The sequence below is a fragment of the Ammospiza caudacuta genome, chromosome 2 (genome assembly GCF_027887145.1).
Source record: "Ammospiza caudacuta isolate bAmmCau1 chromosome 2, bAmmCau1.pri, whole genome shotgun sequence".
Classification (NCBI taxonomy): domain Eukaryota; kingdom Metazoa; phylum Chordata; class Aves; order Passeriformes; family Passerellidae; genus Ammospiza; species Ammospiza caudacuta.
The window spans coordinates 54,580,807-54,597,967 of record NC_080594.1 but is presented as its reverse complement, the minus strand read 5'-3'; the positions used below and the strand labels follow the sequence as shown (position 1 = coordinate 54,597,967).

The 17,161-nt window shown below is 36.6% G+C and overlaps 1 protein-coding gene across 3 annotated transcripts in view; it reads left to right on the top strand.

Annotated features, from left to right (window-relative positions):
- DCLK1 (doublecortin like kinase 1) overlaps positions 1-16,854 on the top strand; it is a 237,884-nt gene extending 221,030 nt beyond the window's left edge. For all 3 annotated transcript variants that reach the window (XM_058800587.1, XM_058800588.1, XM_058800589.1), the window contains one exon: positions 7,349-16,854. In XM_058800587.1, coding sequence (XP_058656570.1) covers positions 7,349-7,513 — 165 coding nt within the window. In that variant the 3' untranslated portion in view covers positions 7,514-16,854. The remainder of the gene's footprint in view (positions 1-7,348) is intronic.
- The last annotated feature ends 307 nt before the right edge of the window (positions 16,855-17,161 follow it).

The following is a 17,161-nucleotide window of genomic DNA, read 5'->3' as shown; positions in this document are numbered from 1 at the left end:
GGCTAGCAAAAATTGAGAAAGACTCTCACTCTCAGTGCTGGAGTGCAGTAGTACCTGTAATTCATCTAATTCCACCCTCTTGCACTTGTAGTGTTGGCTACAAACCCACTGTGACCTGCAAGGGCAGAACAAAACCTGCTGATCTGTCTTGTCACTTGTCCTCCTTCTTCGTGCTCCTTGGTTTTGGAGAAGGGGGAATGGGACCTGAGTGCCCAGCTTTAGATGACTGTGGGTTTGATAGTATTAGAGGAATTTTTTGTCAAGCAGAACTTTGATGAAGAGTTGCAAATTTAATGCTTGGTCTGTAAAATGGTGGGGAAGATCACATGAACTTTATTTATCTTCCTGGAGGTTAATTGCTATCCATGGTCAGTTTGCACTCTTTCTCTGATTTGCATTTTTTATTTTATATTAAAAAAAAAAAAAAAAACAAACAAGCAATGAAAGTCTTTCCATTTGCTATACACAATATTTGGATCTTTTAAAACCCTCGTTTCAGGGGGAGCAGATCACCAGAAACAGGAGCCTGTGAGAAAAGTGAACATCTCAGACTGGCCTTGACTCAGTTTAGCTGCATAGCCCAGGTTTTGAAACAAACCATATGCATTTTTGGAGAGGTAGGGGGGAAGGCTCTAAGTCTGCAACTTGGTAAATAAATAAAGCTATTTAAAAAAAAAAAAAGGTCATTTGACTAAAGCACTAGTAATGGCTGCCATCAGCATACAAAATGACCCATCCCTGAATAATGGGCTGGAGCAGATGGGCGATAATCTCTCTTATTCATACATAAACTGCTCTGTTTTCCAGCTGGGGGCAGTAACAACAATGTTTATAATTAGAGTTTTCTAAACTGTGCACCTAGTGTGGAAAGGCAAACTGGGAGATCAGGGCTCCTAGGTGCGGATGCTTAATTAGGAAATCCTCTGCGAGGGGGTACAGTGGCCCAAGCACTGCCGTGTGTTTGGGCCTCTCTCATCTCCCAGAAACATGCAGCTGTTGTCGTGACCAACATTTTCATCTAAATAAAACCATTTTGATACAATAAGTGTTTAGTTTTTAGTAGCGCAGATGTAAAATATATGAAAAGGTTCATCAATTCATGTCTATAAACAAATAATTTATCACAGGCACATGAAAATTAATCTGAATTCACAAGTACAGAGAAAAATGAAGCCATGTCTCAAGGAAAATGTAATGCTCCCTTTGTTAACGTTAAACTACTCATTTCTTCTGCGCTCCTCTTTCAGTTTTTATCTTTATTTTCTTGAAGTCTTCTAAAATAATTTTTTAAATGGCACTATTTCCTCCTTCAACAACCAGAAAACCTTGTCCTTTCTCTGTCTAAAAGACTTCTCTTTTCAAAATCATTCAAAATCCTAATTTCCAAGTGTATTCTGCATCTTCTTTTATTCCCTTTCAGTGGGATAATACATGCAGAAGTGATGTGATTTTTTACATACAGCAGGAGCTGTTGTAGCTGGCATGAGGTATAATGCCTGGAAAATCTTTCACAGTTCCTTGAATATGAGGATCTGGGAAAACACAGGGCCCAAATCAGAAAAATCATTTGGACCCCAGACTAATACATTTAAAAACCAATCCACCAAATGCTGTTGGAACTTCAGCCCTGCAATCAGAAGTGCAGTAAAGGCCAAAGCAGCATCAATAGGGGACAAGTCTTGGGGGTCCAGTTAAAAACCTGAAGATTGGGCAGATTCAGAAAAGCAAAGGAGCACTAGATGGTTGCATCCAACAGAAAATTAGTAGAAAATGTCAGTATGCGTAGTAGTACATATATTATATTAGTATAGAATATTAGGGTGTGTTATTTTCTATATATCCAAGACACTCAAGCAAAGCAAAATGGGCAAAATAAAATCCAGGAAGTGTATGGAAAAGTCATTGATGATCTGTCTATATGATGAGAATAGAAAGGAGATGAGTTACATTGGATACTTAACAAAATTATCAATCTAGTCAATATTAAATACAGTTCTCACTGTATTTAAAAATTTTAAAATACAGTTCTCACTGTCACAGTTAAAAATATATCTAAATAGCTCATTTGAAAACCCAAACCCATAATTCCATTGTCTCTGTTTGGTTCCTAGTTCACATTACTTTGCATCTGTCGAGTTACTTACACCTGTCCCAAGTGGATACAACACACTTTCAAGTCAAAAGTTGCAGCCAGACATCTTGGTGATGGGACAAGGAAGCTGGGAATCAGGCTTGCTATCTGTAAAGTGCCATTTTTAATAACATAAAACCCTCTGTAAACTGAATATTGGTAAATACAGGCAGATACCTAAAATAATTTAAAATATCTTCTCCCGATCTTCGAGTAAAAAACTCACAACTGATTTACAAACTATAAATAAAATTCACTCATGCAAACAACTTGGCACTAACTCTCTTCCATATGTAATTGAAACCAGCTGAGGAATCGTGTGTCTAAAAAGGGGGATGTCAAAGAGTAAACACAAACTTAAACACAGCAATATGAATTCAACAGTTATGTATACAGAATACTTGTCTTTGTGTTCACTCACCAATACAGTACAAAGCATATATCAAATTGATTTGGTTTTCTTTCTTTTTTACTTTCATTTTAGCTAAATTTCATGCTGGAAGTTACATGGTGTGCTAAAGCATCAGGCTTTTGTATTTGGAGGTCTGGGTTCAAATCCACTCGATTAATTTGTCCCCTCGATGTGGTCATTTGCACGTCTCCAAATCACCGTGTAACTTGACTTGGTTGTACCTTGTGCCTGAGGGACTGAAAATACCATGAGTGTCTTGCTCCTGGACTGAGGTGCATTGCTAAATTTGAAGTACTCTCAAGAAAGTGTCTTGATTCATCAATCAATCACACTTATATATATATATAAATATATATAGTGTATATATTATATATATATATATATATATATAACCTGAGAAACCCATGGAAAAGAAATTTTTAAAAAGATGAGACTGAAGGGCTGCCTGGCTTGTGCACAAGCAATGTTTAATGGTCATTTTTACAGCAAGGAAACCTGTCAACGTATAAAGGTCACTGGCCAGAAGTGTAAGGAAATAAGATAAACTTATCTAGGTGTGAGCTTTTAAATGTGTGTATAAATCCATGGATATAAAAGAATGTACTGGAAGAAAAAATACCAGTGTTTCAATACGTAGATTCATCTAATTCCACACGCTAAACAAAGCTTCACAAAAATTGCTAACAAATTGCAATATGCTCCTGCAGAATAAAAACAAGCAAAGGGAAGGGTTTCTTGGATTAATGCGTGAACAGCTGCATCTCCAGTTTAGTCTCCTGGATGGTATGAATAATGTATGGACTAAGAGGCAAAATGCACATTAATGTTCTTTTATTAATGAAACTAATATATATCTATATTTCGTGGCCAGCAGTAAATTAAGACAAGTGAAAAGAATAACAGTCACTGCTCACTTCCATAAAATTCAGTTACTTTAATCCAGTAATTACTGATCTGACAGAAAATATCAGCCCACAGCTAAAATAAGGCTCTTCCCATTGCAAATCCACCACATATATCAAAGTGGTTGTAGTTTTTGAAAATCTGTTCATAAATACACAGTGCAGTGTTTTCCAAGATAAAAAATAGATTTGCATGGCTCATGAGTCCTGTAACTTCAAGTATTAGAAATCAGGATGAAGACACTCTTTAAGGAAAAATCCTGGAAAAATGCTAACTGTGCCTTAATATGTCAGTGACAGAAACAATGATTTCAAAATAATGCTCTGTTACTACAAATTAGATGCATTTCCAAGAATGGCTTGGTAACCATTTGGTGCTGGGTGTCAGGATTACTAAATGTTGATGCAAAATACATTAGTTCTTAATGAAGTACTTCAGACCCATCACCACCAAATTATTAGAGGCAATCCACTTATCTTCTGCTGGATGAGAAGCTCTACATTTTCTCATATGGATTGCAGGACGGCAGCTGCATATCTTAAATAAGAATGCTGTCTTTACATTTTTGATGCCATTATTCTCATGTAGTGCTCAAAGTTCTCAATCTCTAACCTAGAGCCGGGAAAAATAAAATGTCAAAATGTGATAATAAAAATCTGGGATTTGCAGCCCTGTGAAGCATAAGTGCACTTGAGATCCTCCTATTATTTATTGAAACAGTACCTTGAAGTAGAAATGCCCTGGAAATCCATAATGGACTGTGTCATACACCGGCAAACCACCCAGATGAGCAGCAGGTGAAAGAGCACATCTGTTAAACCAAGGCAATAAGAGGCCTTTTGTTACCAATAATAATGAAAAAGCTGATTTTTGGAGTATGTCCATGTGCACAAGGAAGTACAGTAGGTGAAAATCACCTTTACAAAACACATGCAGTCAATACTCTTGTGTATCTGTCTTACCATCTTCTCTGCATTCCAAAGGATGGATCTATCATATTTTGAAATTCTTTCAAGGTAAAAAGTAACCGCAACGTCATTAAATGAAAAATAGCATTTTTGCAGAATGCAGAGACACAATATCATCAGCAGTGTATTACACACTGGAAGTGTCCAATGTCAATGGAACATTGGGCAAAATGAGCCTTTTCTTGCAAGTGCTACAGGGCCAGAGCACTCTGTAGCTAGAAGTGCCCCATTTCATAGTTTTGACATGGTAAACACCAAACATTAGAATATGACCTGTGTATTTTTGCTCTCACTAGATAAATACTGACGTCTTTGACTCTCTGTGGCTTTGTAACTTTTTATTCAATAAACTCTTCGGGTGAGAAAGGCTCTGGATGTCTCTCAGCCCAGGAGAATAACCACAATAATGCCCCATACTCTAGAAATATGTCTTTACAAAGACTGATTAGATCAAATCCAGGGCAAAGACTGGATAAAAATGTAAAGAAATTAACAAAATATCTCAGGAAGTTTCTGAAGGGTTAGGAAGCCAGAAATATTTGGCCCTACAAACTACAGCAGCATAAGGTGCTAGTTTAGGTGTGAGACAGTCATGGGGTTTTTGCTTAATATCTTTTATTATTGAGGGAGTGGTTTTATGTATATTTAAACAATAGATTTAAAGAAGAGTCTCTAAAGCTTTTCCAACAATCATAGAAATATAATATCTTGGGGTTTATTCCTACAGACATCTTTGAAAAGATGTTCTGGTACCTACTTATCTTTGTTCTTTATAAAAAGCAATATCCCAAACCCCCAGTTTTCTTATACATTCCCTTATGTGTCAGTTATCTAAATTTAAATACCTTCAGGTTTTGCATATACATTTGCCATTCCCATATAGTAGGTTTTAAAAATAAATTCTCAATTTAATACAAGTATTTTTATGTATTCAACAAGAAATGTTTAAATTTCTCAGGGGAGAGTATCTGTTACCACAGGATGATGTGATGTGGTTTAAACTTTAAATAAATGCTTATTTCCTGTAAGCATAAAAAAATATCCTTTAAATGGAAATCTGTATTTTATAGAGCGGTAATATATGCCATTCTTTTCAATTTTCACACAAAATTACATACTGTAAGCAGTATATTCACTGTGTGTAAAATATCTAGGTATTCTTCTGTTTCACATTAAAAATAATCAAAAACTGAATTGGTTCAAGGCTAAGAAACATAGAAAGCATTGAAAATACTAATTAGAGCTCTTAACCAAAAGATAGCAGTAAACAAAAAAAAATGGCAGATGCAAAGTGTTGGATTTTGTAGCAATTATTATTTAAAATATAGGAATGAACTTATCAAAATGGATCACTTTACCCTTTTAAAGTAGTGCTATATGGTTTCTAGACACAAAAAAAAATCATTCAGCAATATAGCCTAACTAAATCCATTTGCTATAATAGTTCTGTACTCCTGTCCATCTTTCTGTCTCTGTTACATCATTATTGAATGCTGGTTGCATTATTTGAAAGCCTGGATTGCTATAATGCTATTCTGCACCAGTATGATGGATTTAGTTTTCATTTTAGTCTCAACAATATGTTGGCTATAAATACATCTCTGCTCTCCTGTGAGGCTCACACTGTAACTGGTAAATTTTCTAGAGGAATCAGTCATGCATATCTTAAGAGAACACAATAAATTCTTTGAAGCAGAATAACCTTTTGGCTGCATTCCTTTAAATAGACCTTTTCATTATAGGGACAAATTTTTCAAGCCTTATGAGTGAAACCTATTTAGTTCTCAAAGTTATCTTTTTCCAGTGCCATGATCAGATACTTAGTTGCATTTTGTAAGTCATTTTACTGGTCACCTGCCTTTTCCCATTTTGCTTTTTCCAAAACAGTCATGGGTTGGGATTTAAGGGGGCAGCCCTGCTTCAGAAGCAGCTAACCATGTGTCAAAATGCTCTTGCTGAATCAAGGCCATCCTGTTGAATTTATAAATTTACAGTGATTTCAGAGACTGCAGTCTAAGATTTCATAATCAAGAAGAGAGCAAAACCCAGTACTGTGCTTGAAGCTGATAGTCAGACTAGGGCTACCCTTACTTGGGTTGAAGTTTCACCTCGTAAATGTGCCAGAAAAGCAGAAGAAAGAATGTGGCTGGGAGTTACAGCCATCTTATTAAGAATTGCTTTCTCAATATGGCAGAATGATCAAAAATTAATGGCCATCAAGTAAATATTGCTCTTTCCCATTCCTGGATACCTTAGCTAAACATGGATAAAATTAGCAGAGTATTGAGTTCAGTAGACCTTGGTTAACAGGAAGAGACAATGTGGTCAGGCTGAACAGGTCTTTCCGTCAGAGCTCTTCAGCGTTCTCCCTAAGAACATCCATTGAGCGGCATGATGTGTCAAGGAGCTGGGCTAGCTCCCTTCGGTGTTTGTTTTTCTCTCTTGTCTGACAACTTCATCACAATCCATCTTTGTTAGCTGATTGCACTGACTTGAACACGGGTGAGTGTGTATCAGCCTTCATTAGGTCAAATCAAAGACAAGTGTACATCTCTGCCTTGCCTGTAGAAAGAGATTTATACTTTGAGAAGGATGGGGGGAAGGTCACTTGGTATTTGGCTTGAAATTTGATCCTGTTAAAGGATGAAATTAATAACATCCAGAAGTAGAACATATGGCATCCATATATATGGCATTGTATGTGCTTGATGATGTCACGCTACCTCTTAAGGTTTGGGAAACGCACTTTTTAAAGTGTTTAGCTGTGTTGTGGGCTCAACCTTTCAGACCTGACTGAGACAGAGCAGGCTTAATTTGGTCTGAACATTTATTATCCCTGGTATTTGCAAGCCACGTAAAACCTCATGGTTTTCATTATCTTTGCGTTTCACACACAGCCTAATTTCATTTATTCTTATTTTATGCCCCTGCCAGACCACCGCTCTTGATAAGGAGAGGCAGGTTTTCCGACGAAGACGCAACCAGGATGTGAGGGGACGTTATAAGGCTCAGCAAGCTCCACCCGAACTCAACTCCGAATCGGAAGACTATTCACCAAGCTCCTCCGAGACTGTTCGCTCACCTAACTCACCCTTTTAATAAAACACTTTTTCTCAAAAGCCTTGGCTTTAACCCTTTGAGACCCTGAAACTACTTCAGGCCTGTGTGGAGTGAATACAGCTGATCTACCCAGCAATAAAAGCTGGGATGGTGGAACGCAAAAGGGTGCTCACAGAATCTTTGTAAGAATAATTTCCTAATTGATTGAAATACTTGTTCTCTGTTTAGATTGCAACTTGCTGCTAATAAGATCCTCAAAGGGTTAAGGCTATTTTGCTTTTTTATTTAAGGATAGAAGCAGTGAATGTTTTCATCAGTGGAGCTAGGAACTGCAGTATGTAATTTTAGCACATGTTAACCCTCTGAGTAAATGATCACCTTAAATCTTGACAACCCGTATTAGGGTTTTATTCTGGCTTTTTTGCTTTTATACGCACATATCTTTTATAGTATCCTGGAGTTCCTTGCCTGTTTCTGGCCAAAAATATATCAATTGTATTATTGCTTAGGAATTATAAATACAGGCTTAAAAATGAAAATAAAATTAAACAAACAGTATCTTCTGCAGCAGCTCATTCCAAACCTGCATTGTATTTCCACACGGAGTGACTGTTATCAGAGGATATGATGCAGGGCTAAATGGGAAATTCAGTTTAGGTCATTCTCATGGTTTACAGAAGATGACATGATGATGGCCACAAAAGATTGCTTCCATATAGTTTGCTGCTAATGATAATGTCGAGTTTTGGGAACTTGCTTGAGGACACGTTCTGCCATGTAATAGTGTGTAATGATTTAGTTGAGAAGGTCCTGGTTCCTTTGCATCACATTCAGTAATGCAGAGGCATCCTCTGAGCATGACCTGGTTATTCTGGCAGAGCCATTTAAAAATATTAACACTGATGAGCATTGCCCTTTAAATAGCTAGAGTACTTCTAAATCGGGGAAAATACAAGTAATTTAATATATATGTAAAGCCTAAACAGAATTAGCAGAAGTTTTGTCTTTAGAATGGAGAAACTAAAAATGATTCACCAGTTTTATTTCTAATATTTAATAAAATGGACATTTACACAGAGTATATATATATATTACTGGTTTGTTAAAATCTCTAGACAACATTATAGCTTTTTATTTGACCATTATCATAAAGTTGGCTTCCACAGAAATATTACAGTGTGTAGACTTTTGCTTCAGATGTGATAATTTGAAAAAAAAAAGAAAAAAGATGGCTCAGAATTTCACTTGAATGAAAGAAAGAACTTTTCAAAATCATGTTCTAAAATAAAAAACATTGTGAAATTTATAGTTTCTCTTATTGCTCATATAAAATTGAAGTTTTCTCCTCTAAAGTTAAAGTTTTCTCACAGTGTTTTTTAAAATTCATGTGGTTTCCTCTCTCTCTTTCTCTCTCTTTCTCTCTCTCCTCCTCAACCTTGCCCTTTATCTTACCTTTATTCTTTCTTCCTTCCTTTTTCTTTCCTGTTACACAGCCAGAAGTATCAAGATACCACCCAAAATGACATGCAGGTATTCTCAGCTTTCTGGGAAGTATAAATAAATTTTTCAGGAGCAGGGCAAGTTGCCCACAGTATCACTCCTGTTCTGAGTGGTGTTTGTTCACGGAACTGTCCGTATGAGCAGTGGTGGCAGCCAATGTAGACCTTCAGCTGGTGGGGGCTAGTGTAAAGCTCTTTGCACTTCTAGGTGGAAGTATCAGTTGAACTGTAGTTCAAGAAACATTGGAATTCTGTTTCTCCATCCTACGGAGTGCATCTTTCATTGCCTGAGACATGAAAAATTATATATTGAAAGCTCTGAAGACTTTAAACACAGGAATTTAATCTTGTGGATCTTCACACAAGTGGTATAAATATTTCTTTTTTTTTTTGTTTGTTTTTAATCTACCTGATACTGATGGTCTAGAAGTGAGGTATTTAGTAGAAACTAATTCTCCAGACTTCCTGGGCCATACAGAGAGATAAGAATTCCAGGTTTGATTCATCTCACCTGACATGGGCACACATTTTAGATGGGACTCATGTTTTGATTAGCCTGTTGGTCTCACTCCATCAACTGTAGAAGGAACTGTTGGTAGAAGTTTACATCAGACACCAACTTCAGATTATGAGTTTACTAGAAAGTCATCTAAACCATAAGGAGACTGATCTCTGAATGCATGTCTGTGGACAGAAGGCCTGTGTAAGGCCTGAGTTGCTCTGTCTGGAACCTGAGTAACAACATTTTAAAGCAAGTGAAGCAAATAAGAGAACTCCACTGGGACAGGAGGTGAAGGGGCAAAGGAACTACCATACAAAGTTTCTCAGATTTTAGGTTTTGGGAAAGGGTTCTGTCTGTGTGTCAGATCCTTTACTATAACCATCCAACGCTCAACTCATTGTGGAGAGAAGTTCCTCAGTAGATAGGGAGCAACCACTGTCATCTTAATGGTTGTACATTTGTAACTTTTGAATGGGACAAGGATTTTTTTTTCCATAGGATCAAAATCTCAGTCAAGATAAAGCCTTCCTTGCCACTTACCTACCCTAATTTACAGTAGGTCAGAATCTGGCACAAGTTTGACCAGCACTGACCTTCCCACATTTTATCACAGTCTTCCCTGTAGAAGAGATACAGCTCAGCCATGTAAATGTAAGACATACATGTGGTAATAAAAAAGTGTCCATTAATACCACATGCTCCTTGACTATTGTGAAAATTTGGCAGTCTTAAACCAAAGGCCAATGTTCATTCTTCTTAATTAGAGAGGGAAGTCAGAAGAAAAAAAATATGTTTCACCTTATGCATGAGAAATATTATTCAAAAAACCATCTGGGATTTTCCAATCACATTTTCTTTGCTTTGGAATACAGGGTTATCATTAAAATAAGATGTTTGGCTCCTTCATCTTAGACCATCTTGTATTACTTAAAATGTGTGTAAAAATAATCTTAGATCCTGAAAATCCTACTCATCCCAAACATCTTATGTTTCTGATTGTTGGTTCATGTTTTATGAACATAACTATAAAAATATTTCTTTAAGTTATTTTTAGGTTTGTGAGAGACTGGGTTTCAACTTGCTGATATCCTATATTAGGTTTCAAGGAAAGGTATCTGAATATTTGAACTGCTTCAAAAGTGTTTACAATGATGTTTTTAAATCTATCCATATACCCATAGATATATATTTTAATATATCCATATATATGTATATATATTTATGGTTTCATGGAAGTTATAATGGTTTAGGCTTGTTTGGCAGTGACTGCCATATTTTTTAGTCTAATCTCTGAATTCTTGGGGGTAAGTGAAGACAGAATATGTGGCCCTATAAATATTTCAAACACCAATGAAAAAAAGAAATCAAGCATAATAGACTATTTCTAATGTGAAAATCTGGGAGAGCATACCATGGTCATTTTACTGTAATACAGACCAGTCCTTCTGACTTCTTTCCTCGTTTCCCTTTTGAATCATTGGCTGGTATTGCTGCTAAATGTGACAACAATTGTTTTAGTTAGCAGAGATGGATGGCAGTTGGGGTAGGCACCATCTATCACCGAGGAGATGGAGACGAGCATCCGAAGGGTGACTCAGGTCATCTAATGTTTGCTCTCTGGAGATGCCTGACAGCCTGATCTTAGAATTAGCAGGAAAGTAGAACAGGGTCACTTCCAGCTTAAGTCCTCTCAATTAAATATAAGCAGGGACAACGTGGACTCTAACCTAAGTGGGATATTCTAGTGAGCTTACATGCAGTGAGCAAACTTTGATGTGAAAATGAAAATGTAGTACAGGCTAGCGCAGGATTAGCTAAAAGGGAGTGAGCTGGGAATTGTCTCATCTAGATGTATCTGTCTAAGAGTTGAGCATCTAATATAGGGCAGTAATCTAATCTTCCCATACAGGTGCTAGAGGGTGGTTTCTCTAACAGATAATTAAAATTCTAGGATGGATTAATCACTCATGAGATGAGGTGCCTAGCCCAAACATATTTAGAATATGATTTATTAAGTCATGACATATAAATTAGTATTTCGGTGAGTTATAATTTTCACAGCATTAATGTACAAAAAATCCAGAATACTATGGTTCTACTCAGAGGGTTAACAGAAAAGCACTAGGCATGCTGATTACATTGGTGTATCCAAACTGCTTTGCTTTTTTAGCCAGTGTTTGCTGATTTTTTCAGAAAATTCTTGAAAAAATTCAAGTTTGAAATAATTTAAGTGTTGTTGTTTAAGGAATTTCTATAACCAAATTAATCTTATTTTTAGCTCAAGTTATCACAGGAATAATATGTATCATTGATGCAGTGTAATTCTGTAGTTACCAATTTTATTAATTCCACAAGTGATTCCAGAAATCTCTCTTTTTTTAAGTACTTATTATAGAGCTTACAATGGTGGCATAGGTGACTGAGACTGTCTTTCTTATTGGTAAACAAACAATATTGTAATTTCAAGAAAGTCCTAAGAATCAGCTTTTCAGTTTGGTAGTGTACTAGTTAGGGGAAAGCTATTTCATTACATGCATTGTGTAAATCATCTTTGTAGATGAAGATTGTTCATATTAATGAACACATTCTTTTTTCCTTGACATTGTAGCAGAAACTGTTTACTTGTTAATGAACAACCAATACATTAATTTGCTTCAGACTGTTAGAGGGGAAAGTGAGATTCCAGTCATTGACAATGTTATTGCTTTACAGTAGCCCTCATCTAATTAAATGTGGTGCATACTACAATAAGCAAAGCCAAACCTGTGAATAAACTCCTGAAAAAGCCTGGTGGGTCTTTATTCAGTTGGGTGCTTGCACACAGTAGCATGTGACAGCAGGAAGGCTTTCAAGAATTGCTGAAATGAAAGCGATATATCCACAAATAAGAGCTAAATTGCAATCCTTTCCCTATGGGGCATATATGTTTGAAAAGAAAAAATAAAGAAAAGAAAAGAAAAATTGGCTCAGAGGTTTGCAGTGGTACTATATTACCACAGGGCAAGTACATTAAATCATTGTTATTTGCTAGCCTGGGGTATATGTTGGAAAATGGCATCTTTTTTATTTAGTTTACATTGTGGGCAGAGAGAGCTTTCCTAATATTATTGCAGTGCCTGCTAGTGCTGCCATGGTTAAGTCTGTGTTAGTATTTCCATTATAAACTCTTAGTCTCAAAGGTTTTTAATTTGATTGTAAAAATTTGCTTCAGGCAGAAACTTGGCATACAATTTTTCAGCTCAGAGCAGTTCTTTTCCTAAAATGTGAGGGAAATCAGCTTGACCTCTTCAACATTTATTTTCTAAGTGTACACAAATATTTGTGGACACAAAGGCCGTTTTTATGCAGCTCATTTCAGATGTGTCACGTTCTCAAGCATGTCTCACAGGTCTTAACTACAAAGGTGACAGCTCAGAACTTTTGGGCATTTTGAAAACCAGGAGGAAAACTCAGTGATCAAGAGCAAAAATGTTCCACATGTGGAAGAGTTTTATTTTGACGTGACAATCATTTAAAGTTTGCACAGTAACGGGTATGTATACGCCCTGCTGAGTGCTCATGTAATTCCAAAACCCATTAATTTAAGTCATTCCAAGTAGAAAATGCAGAATATGAATGTGTTGAATTTCCCTGTAATACTGGGAAACAAAGCAGTTTTTTCTTTTGTTTTATAGTAGCACCATGGACAAAGCTGACAATACACCAGTTAAAGGGGTCTGGGAAGAGAAGAATCAAAAGGACATGTTTTATCTTAAGGGCAAAAAAATTGTCTGAATAATACAGAGTTGAAAGCTCACACTGAATAAGATAGGTATCAAAAGCAATTTAAAAAGCATACGTATGGGACGTATTTGAAAACTATAAAAGTGCAAGGGAGCCATGCAGTGTAGTGAATCCATGCGTGGAACCAATCACCTACTAATCTGGAGCAAATTTACAGCTACAAACAGGCATAATTAATACACAAATCAAACACACCCAGCAGCAGATGGAATTGAAATCCTAGTCCTTTTAGCAGACATAATGCAAACCTTTTCCTCATATATTCACTAAATGAGACCGTCTGTAGCTGTTTGAAGTAGTGTTGCATACAGGCTAGTGGGGAAATTAGGTGTTTAAAAAATGGCTGCAAATTAATTGTTTTTAATAGCAATTCTACCTCACTGGAACCTTTTAGGAAACGACAGCTTTTAAAAAGTGATGTCTATGCATTTTGTATTTGTGTGTGTATATACTTGGATAGCCCATGCCAAACAGCTTCAGTAAGAATTGAGTTGCTATACTGAGGTTTCATGTTGCCTGAAGTTTTCTGCCACAGGGGCCAGAGGAAGGGACAAAAGTCTCCGTGAAATAAAGAATTCATGGATTGATCCACCTGTAATGGATATGTCTTCCTAATCTTTCTCTTAGTGATCAGCTTGGGTGATAAACCACAGTGCTCAGTCATGTCCAGAAGTATTCTCCCTACCTGAGTAGGTGGGAAGGGGACACTGGATGGAGCTTGGCACCTGTTTTCTTGGCACCCACCTACAGTGCTGCACATTTGTCAAGCCATGCATAAATATCAGGTTGGAAAAATAACTGTTTGCACCAAATGACAGAGCCGGAAAAAGCACATCAGTAGTGATTAGCCATGACGAGGGTAGACTGACATTTGGAAGATGGTTTCCAACCAACTTATCAGTCAGATTTTTGAGAGTTTTTCCAATGGAACCATTGGAACTGAGAAACTCCAAATGATTGTTAGGTGCTACTTGATCTGTTCATGAAAAACTTTCTTCTTGAGGTGTTTCTGATACGTCCTCATATGTGTTTCCTGATGTAGGAAGACTCTGGACACAAAAAGCCAGAAGACAGCTTTATTTCTGTGTGTCTAGCAGATTTGAATGCTAGTGATGAATGCTAGTGATCCATACACATAGAATTTTAGGTGTCTTGAAAAGAAAGCAGTGAGGAAAGAAGCTTAGCTTGCTTGAATAGAGTTACTCTCAGGAAGAGCTGACATTACTACCACAACTGTTGCTGCTATTACTATTCTACTAACACCACCATTGCCCTTCAGAGGTAATTGCTTTGTTTAACCTGTGCATCTCCATTAGATGCCTGGAATGCTTCAAACCTGCCAGTAAGACCAGCGAGGTCTTACATGAGCATCCATAAATTTGTTTTCTTTTCAAACAGAATGCCCACAGCTATTGAAGCTGGGTTCCATCATATGATGAGGGTTTGAGAATTGGAAAGAGAGGTATTGGTAAATTGAAGGAGAGGATTATTTGTAAAGTGTAAATACAATGTCCAAGGGAATTCCTAGTGTTGTATCTCACAAAAGAGAGTGATAGATTTTTTTTTTCTTCAGCAAATTCAAGCATGTAGGAAAATGCAAATAAGCCCTTGAGAAATGAACTTCTGATAATCTGATGTTAATCTTAACAAGGTGTAATCTTTGTGACATTGCTTCATGGTAATAGAGAGATTAATTTAAGGTAATGTTAGATCTTGGCAAGTTTTGCCATTGCCAATTAAGGGGTGGGAGGTATCAAATTGATTGATACTAAAACAAGCAGTTCTGAAGAGGCATTTCCAGAGAGTTGATGTGAAAAAAAAAGGGAGGAGGGTAATTCTTGAGTATTTTCCACAGGCCAGTTTATCACTTGCCATTTGTGCTGATCTTTAGTGTCTTGTCTGAGGGAGAAAAAATTGCTCACATTGGTCCGAGGTTAAATATATAGCCAATATAACCTTTTTTTTTTTTTTTTTTGAGGAATTAACAATAAGATTTTATATTCTACCTGAAAAGAAATTGTTAAATGATTACTGTAGTGTGAAATTAAATAGCACTTTTCTCATGCCTGCTAAAAAGCCATCTAAGGAAGTGGTAGCCTTCAAACAAGTTTCTAAGTTATTTAAATTTAGAAAAAATTTAAGATTTTTTTAAAACTCAGACAATGCTATGTATTTGATTGGTATAAAGGAATCTTTAATTTTCAAGGTAGTAATTAAATAAGTTCTATATGCTACATATTCCTGCAAAAATAAGGAGGAAAGACAAATTTTTCAAAATGTGGGTGAATAGAAATTACATCTGATGTTATCACCTTAATTTATGAGATAGGTTTTTAAGTTGCTGCTTACTCTTACATAAAATATTTGCTCTAATTAGGTAATAAAAGAATAGAAAAGGAAAAATCACTTAATACTTCAGCTCTACCCTCAGCTTCTAATGAGTTCATATTTCGTGAGCAGAGAAGCATTACAATATATTTCAATTCAGTCATCACAAGCAAGCCACCACGGAGTTAGATCCAGCTGCATTCCTGAGAATCTGTGCACAACCTTTAAAAATTAGTTATGCAGCCACATCCTAGCTTTCCCACATAAACCTCTGTACCCCAGTGAGTCTTGAAGAACATGATAATAAAATAAGGATGTAACTATTCAGAAAATTCTCACTTCATGTGTTAATATCACAGCACAGGAGGTCAGTTTGGATAGAGGTATGGAAATCCAATACTGCCCAGCTGTGGATGGACAGGCTTTGTATCTGTGCCCTTCAACACAACACATACCAACTCTCATGAGAAATGTGAATGGTATTTGACAGTGGAAGCCTGCTAAATCCCTCTAATGATTGTAAGTTTGATTGTAAATGGCTGGATTTTAGGAATTAGCTGGTGAATTAAGAAATACAGGACTAGAGAATAATGCATTGCATAGCACTCTTTCATTTGTTCTGATAATTGATTTAATTTTAATTTTGTATTTCTTTCATTATCAGCAAGTGTGCTGATAATGTTTAAAAATTATGAGTAATAAAATTACAAGATCCCACCAGGGCTCTCTGATTATTTTTGACGAAAGGCAGGAAAAGTGCTATTTTATCTGTTGATAAAAGCATGTATTTAACCCTACTTTCATTTACAAGCTAATTGTTGCAATTTAACCACTGGTTCATGGAATGATTCTTGATGCAGGACATAGCTGCAGAACTAAAGAGTCTCTTAGATGTCTGGCTGTCTGTCTAGAATATTGATTATATATTGTTTTTCCCCACAGGGATTATTATTTGACAACTGGGTTATAGGCATGTGGTACTTTCCCTTTTGGATTTTGTCATCCCAAAGAGTTTGTCCTCCATTTTACTGGCAGCGCAAGATTTTGGCATGCCAAAATGAAGGCTAATGATTTGTGAACATAATAATGCTTCATGAACCTTCACTGTCAACCCTTTCCTCCCCTGCTCCTGTCCACACACCTCCAGCCTGTCCAGGCCACTTGTTTCTTTCTCCTTTCCTACACTTCACTTCTCTTGTGTGATGCAAATATTGTACATCTGTGTGTAAAACAGAGCAGGGAAACTGCTCCAGGGGAATAAAAAAGCTTTGCCCTGCATTAATTCTGTTCTGTTCATTGTTCCCATGTACCAGCATGCAAGGAAACGGGGTATAAAGAAACTGACTACTGCAGTGGGAAGATGGAACTGCTTTCAACAGCAGTGGTGGCTTAAATAGCAAATGACAGTAAGGGGTAAGGGCTGAAAAGTGTGTGTTGTGTCTTTAGGGATTAAGTTCTACACTGTTGTTCTTTATATTTGGACTTTCAAAGAATTTTTTTGTTTTGAATAAACTGAAAGAGTGGGGTGCTGTGAAAAAATACTACAGTTACAAAAGAAGAAAGACTTGGAGAAAG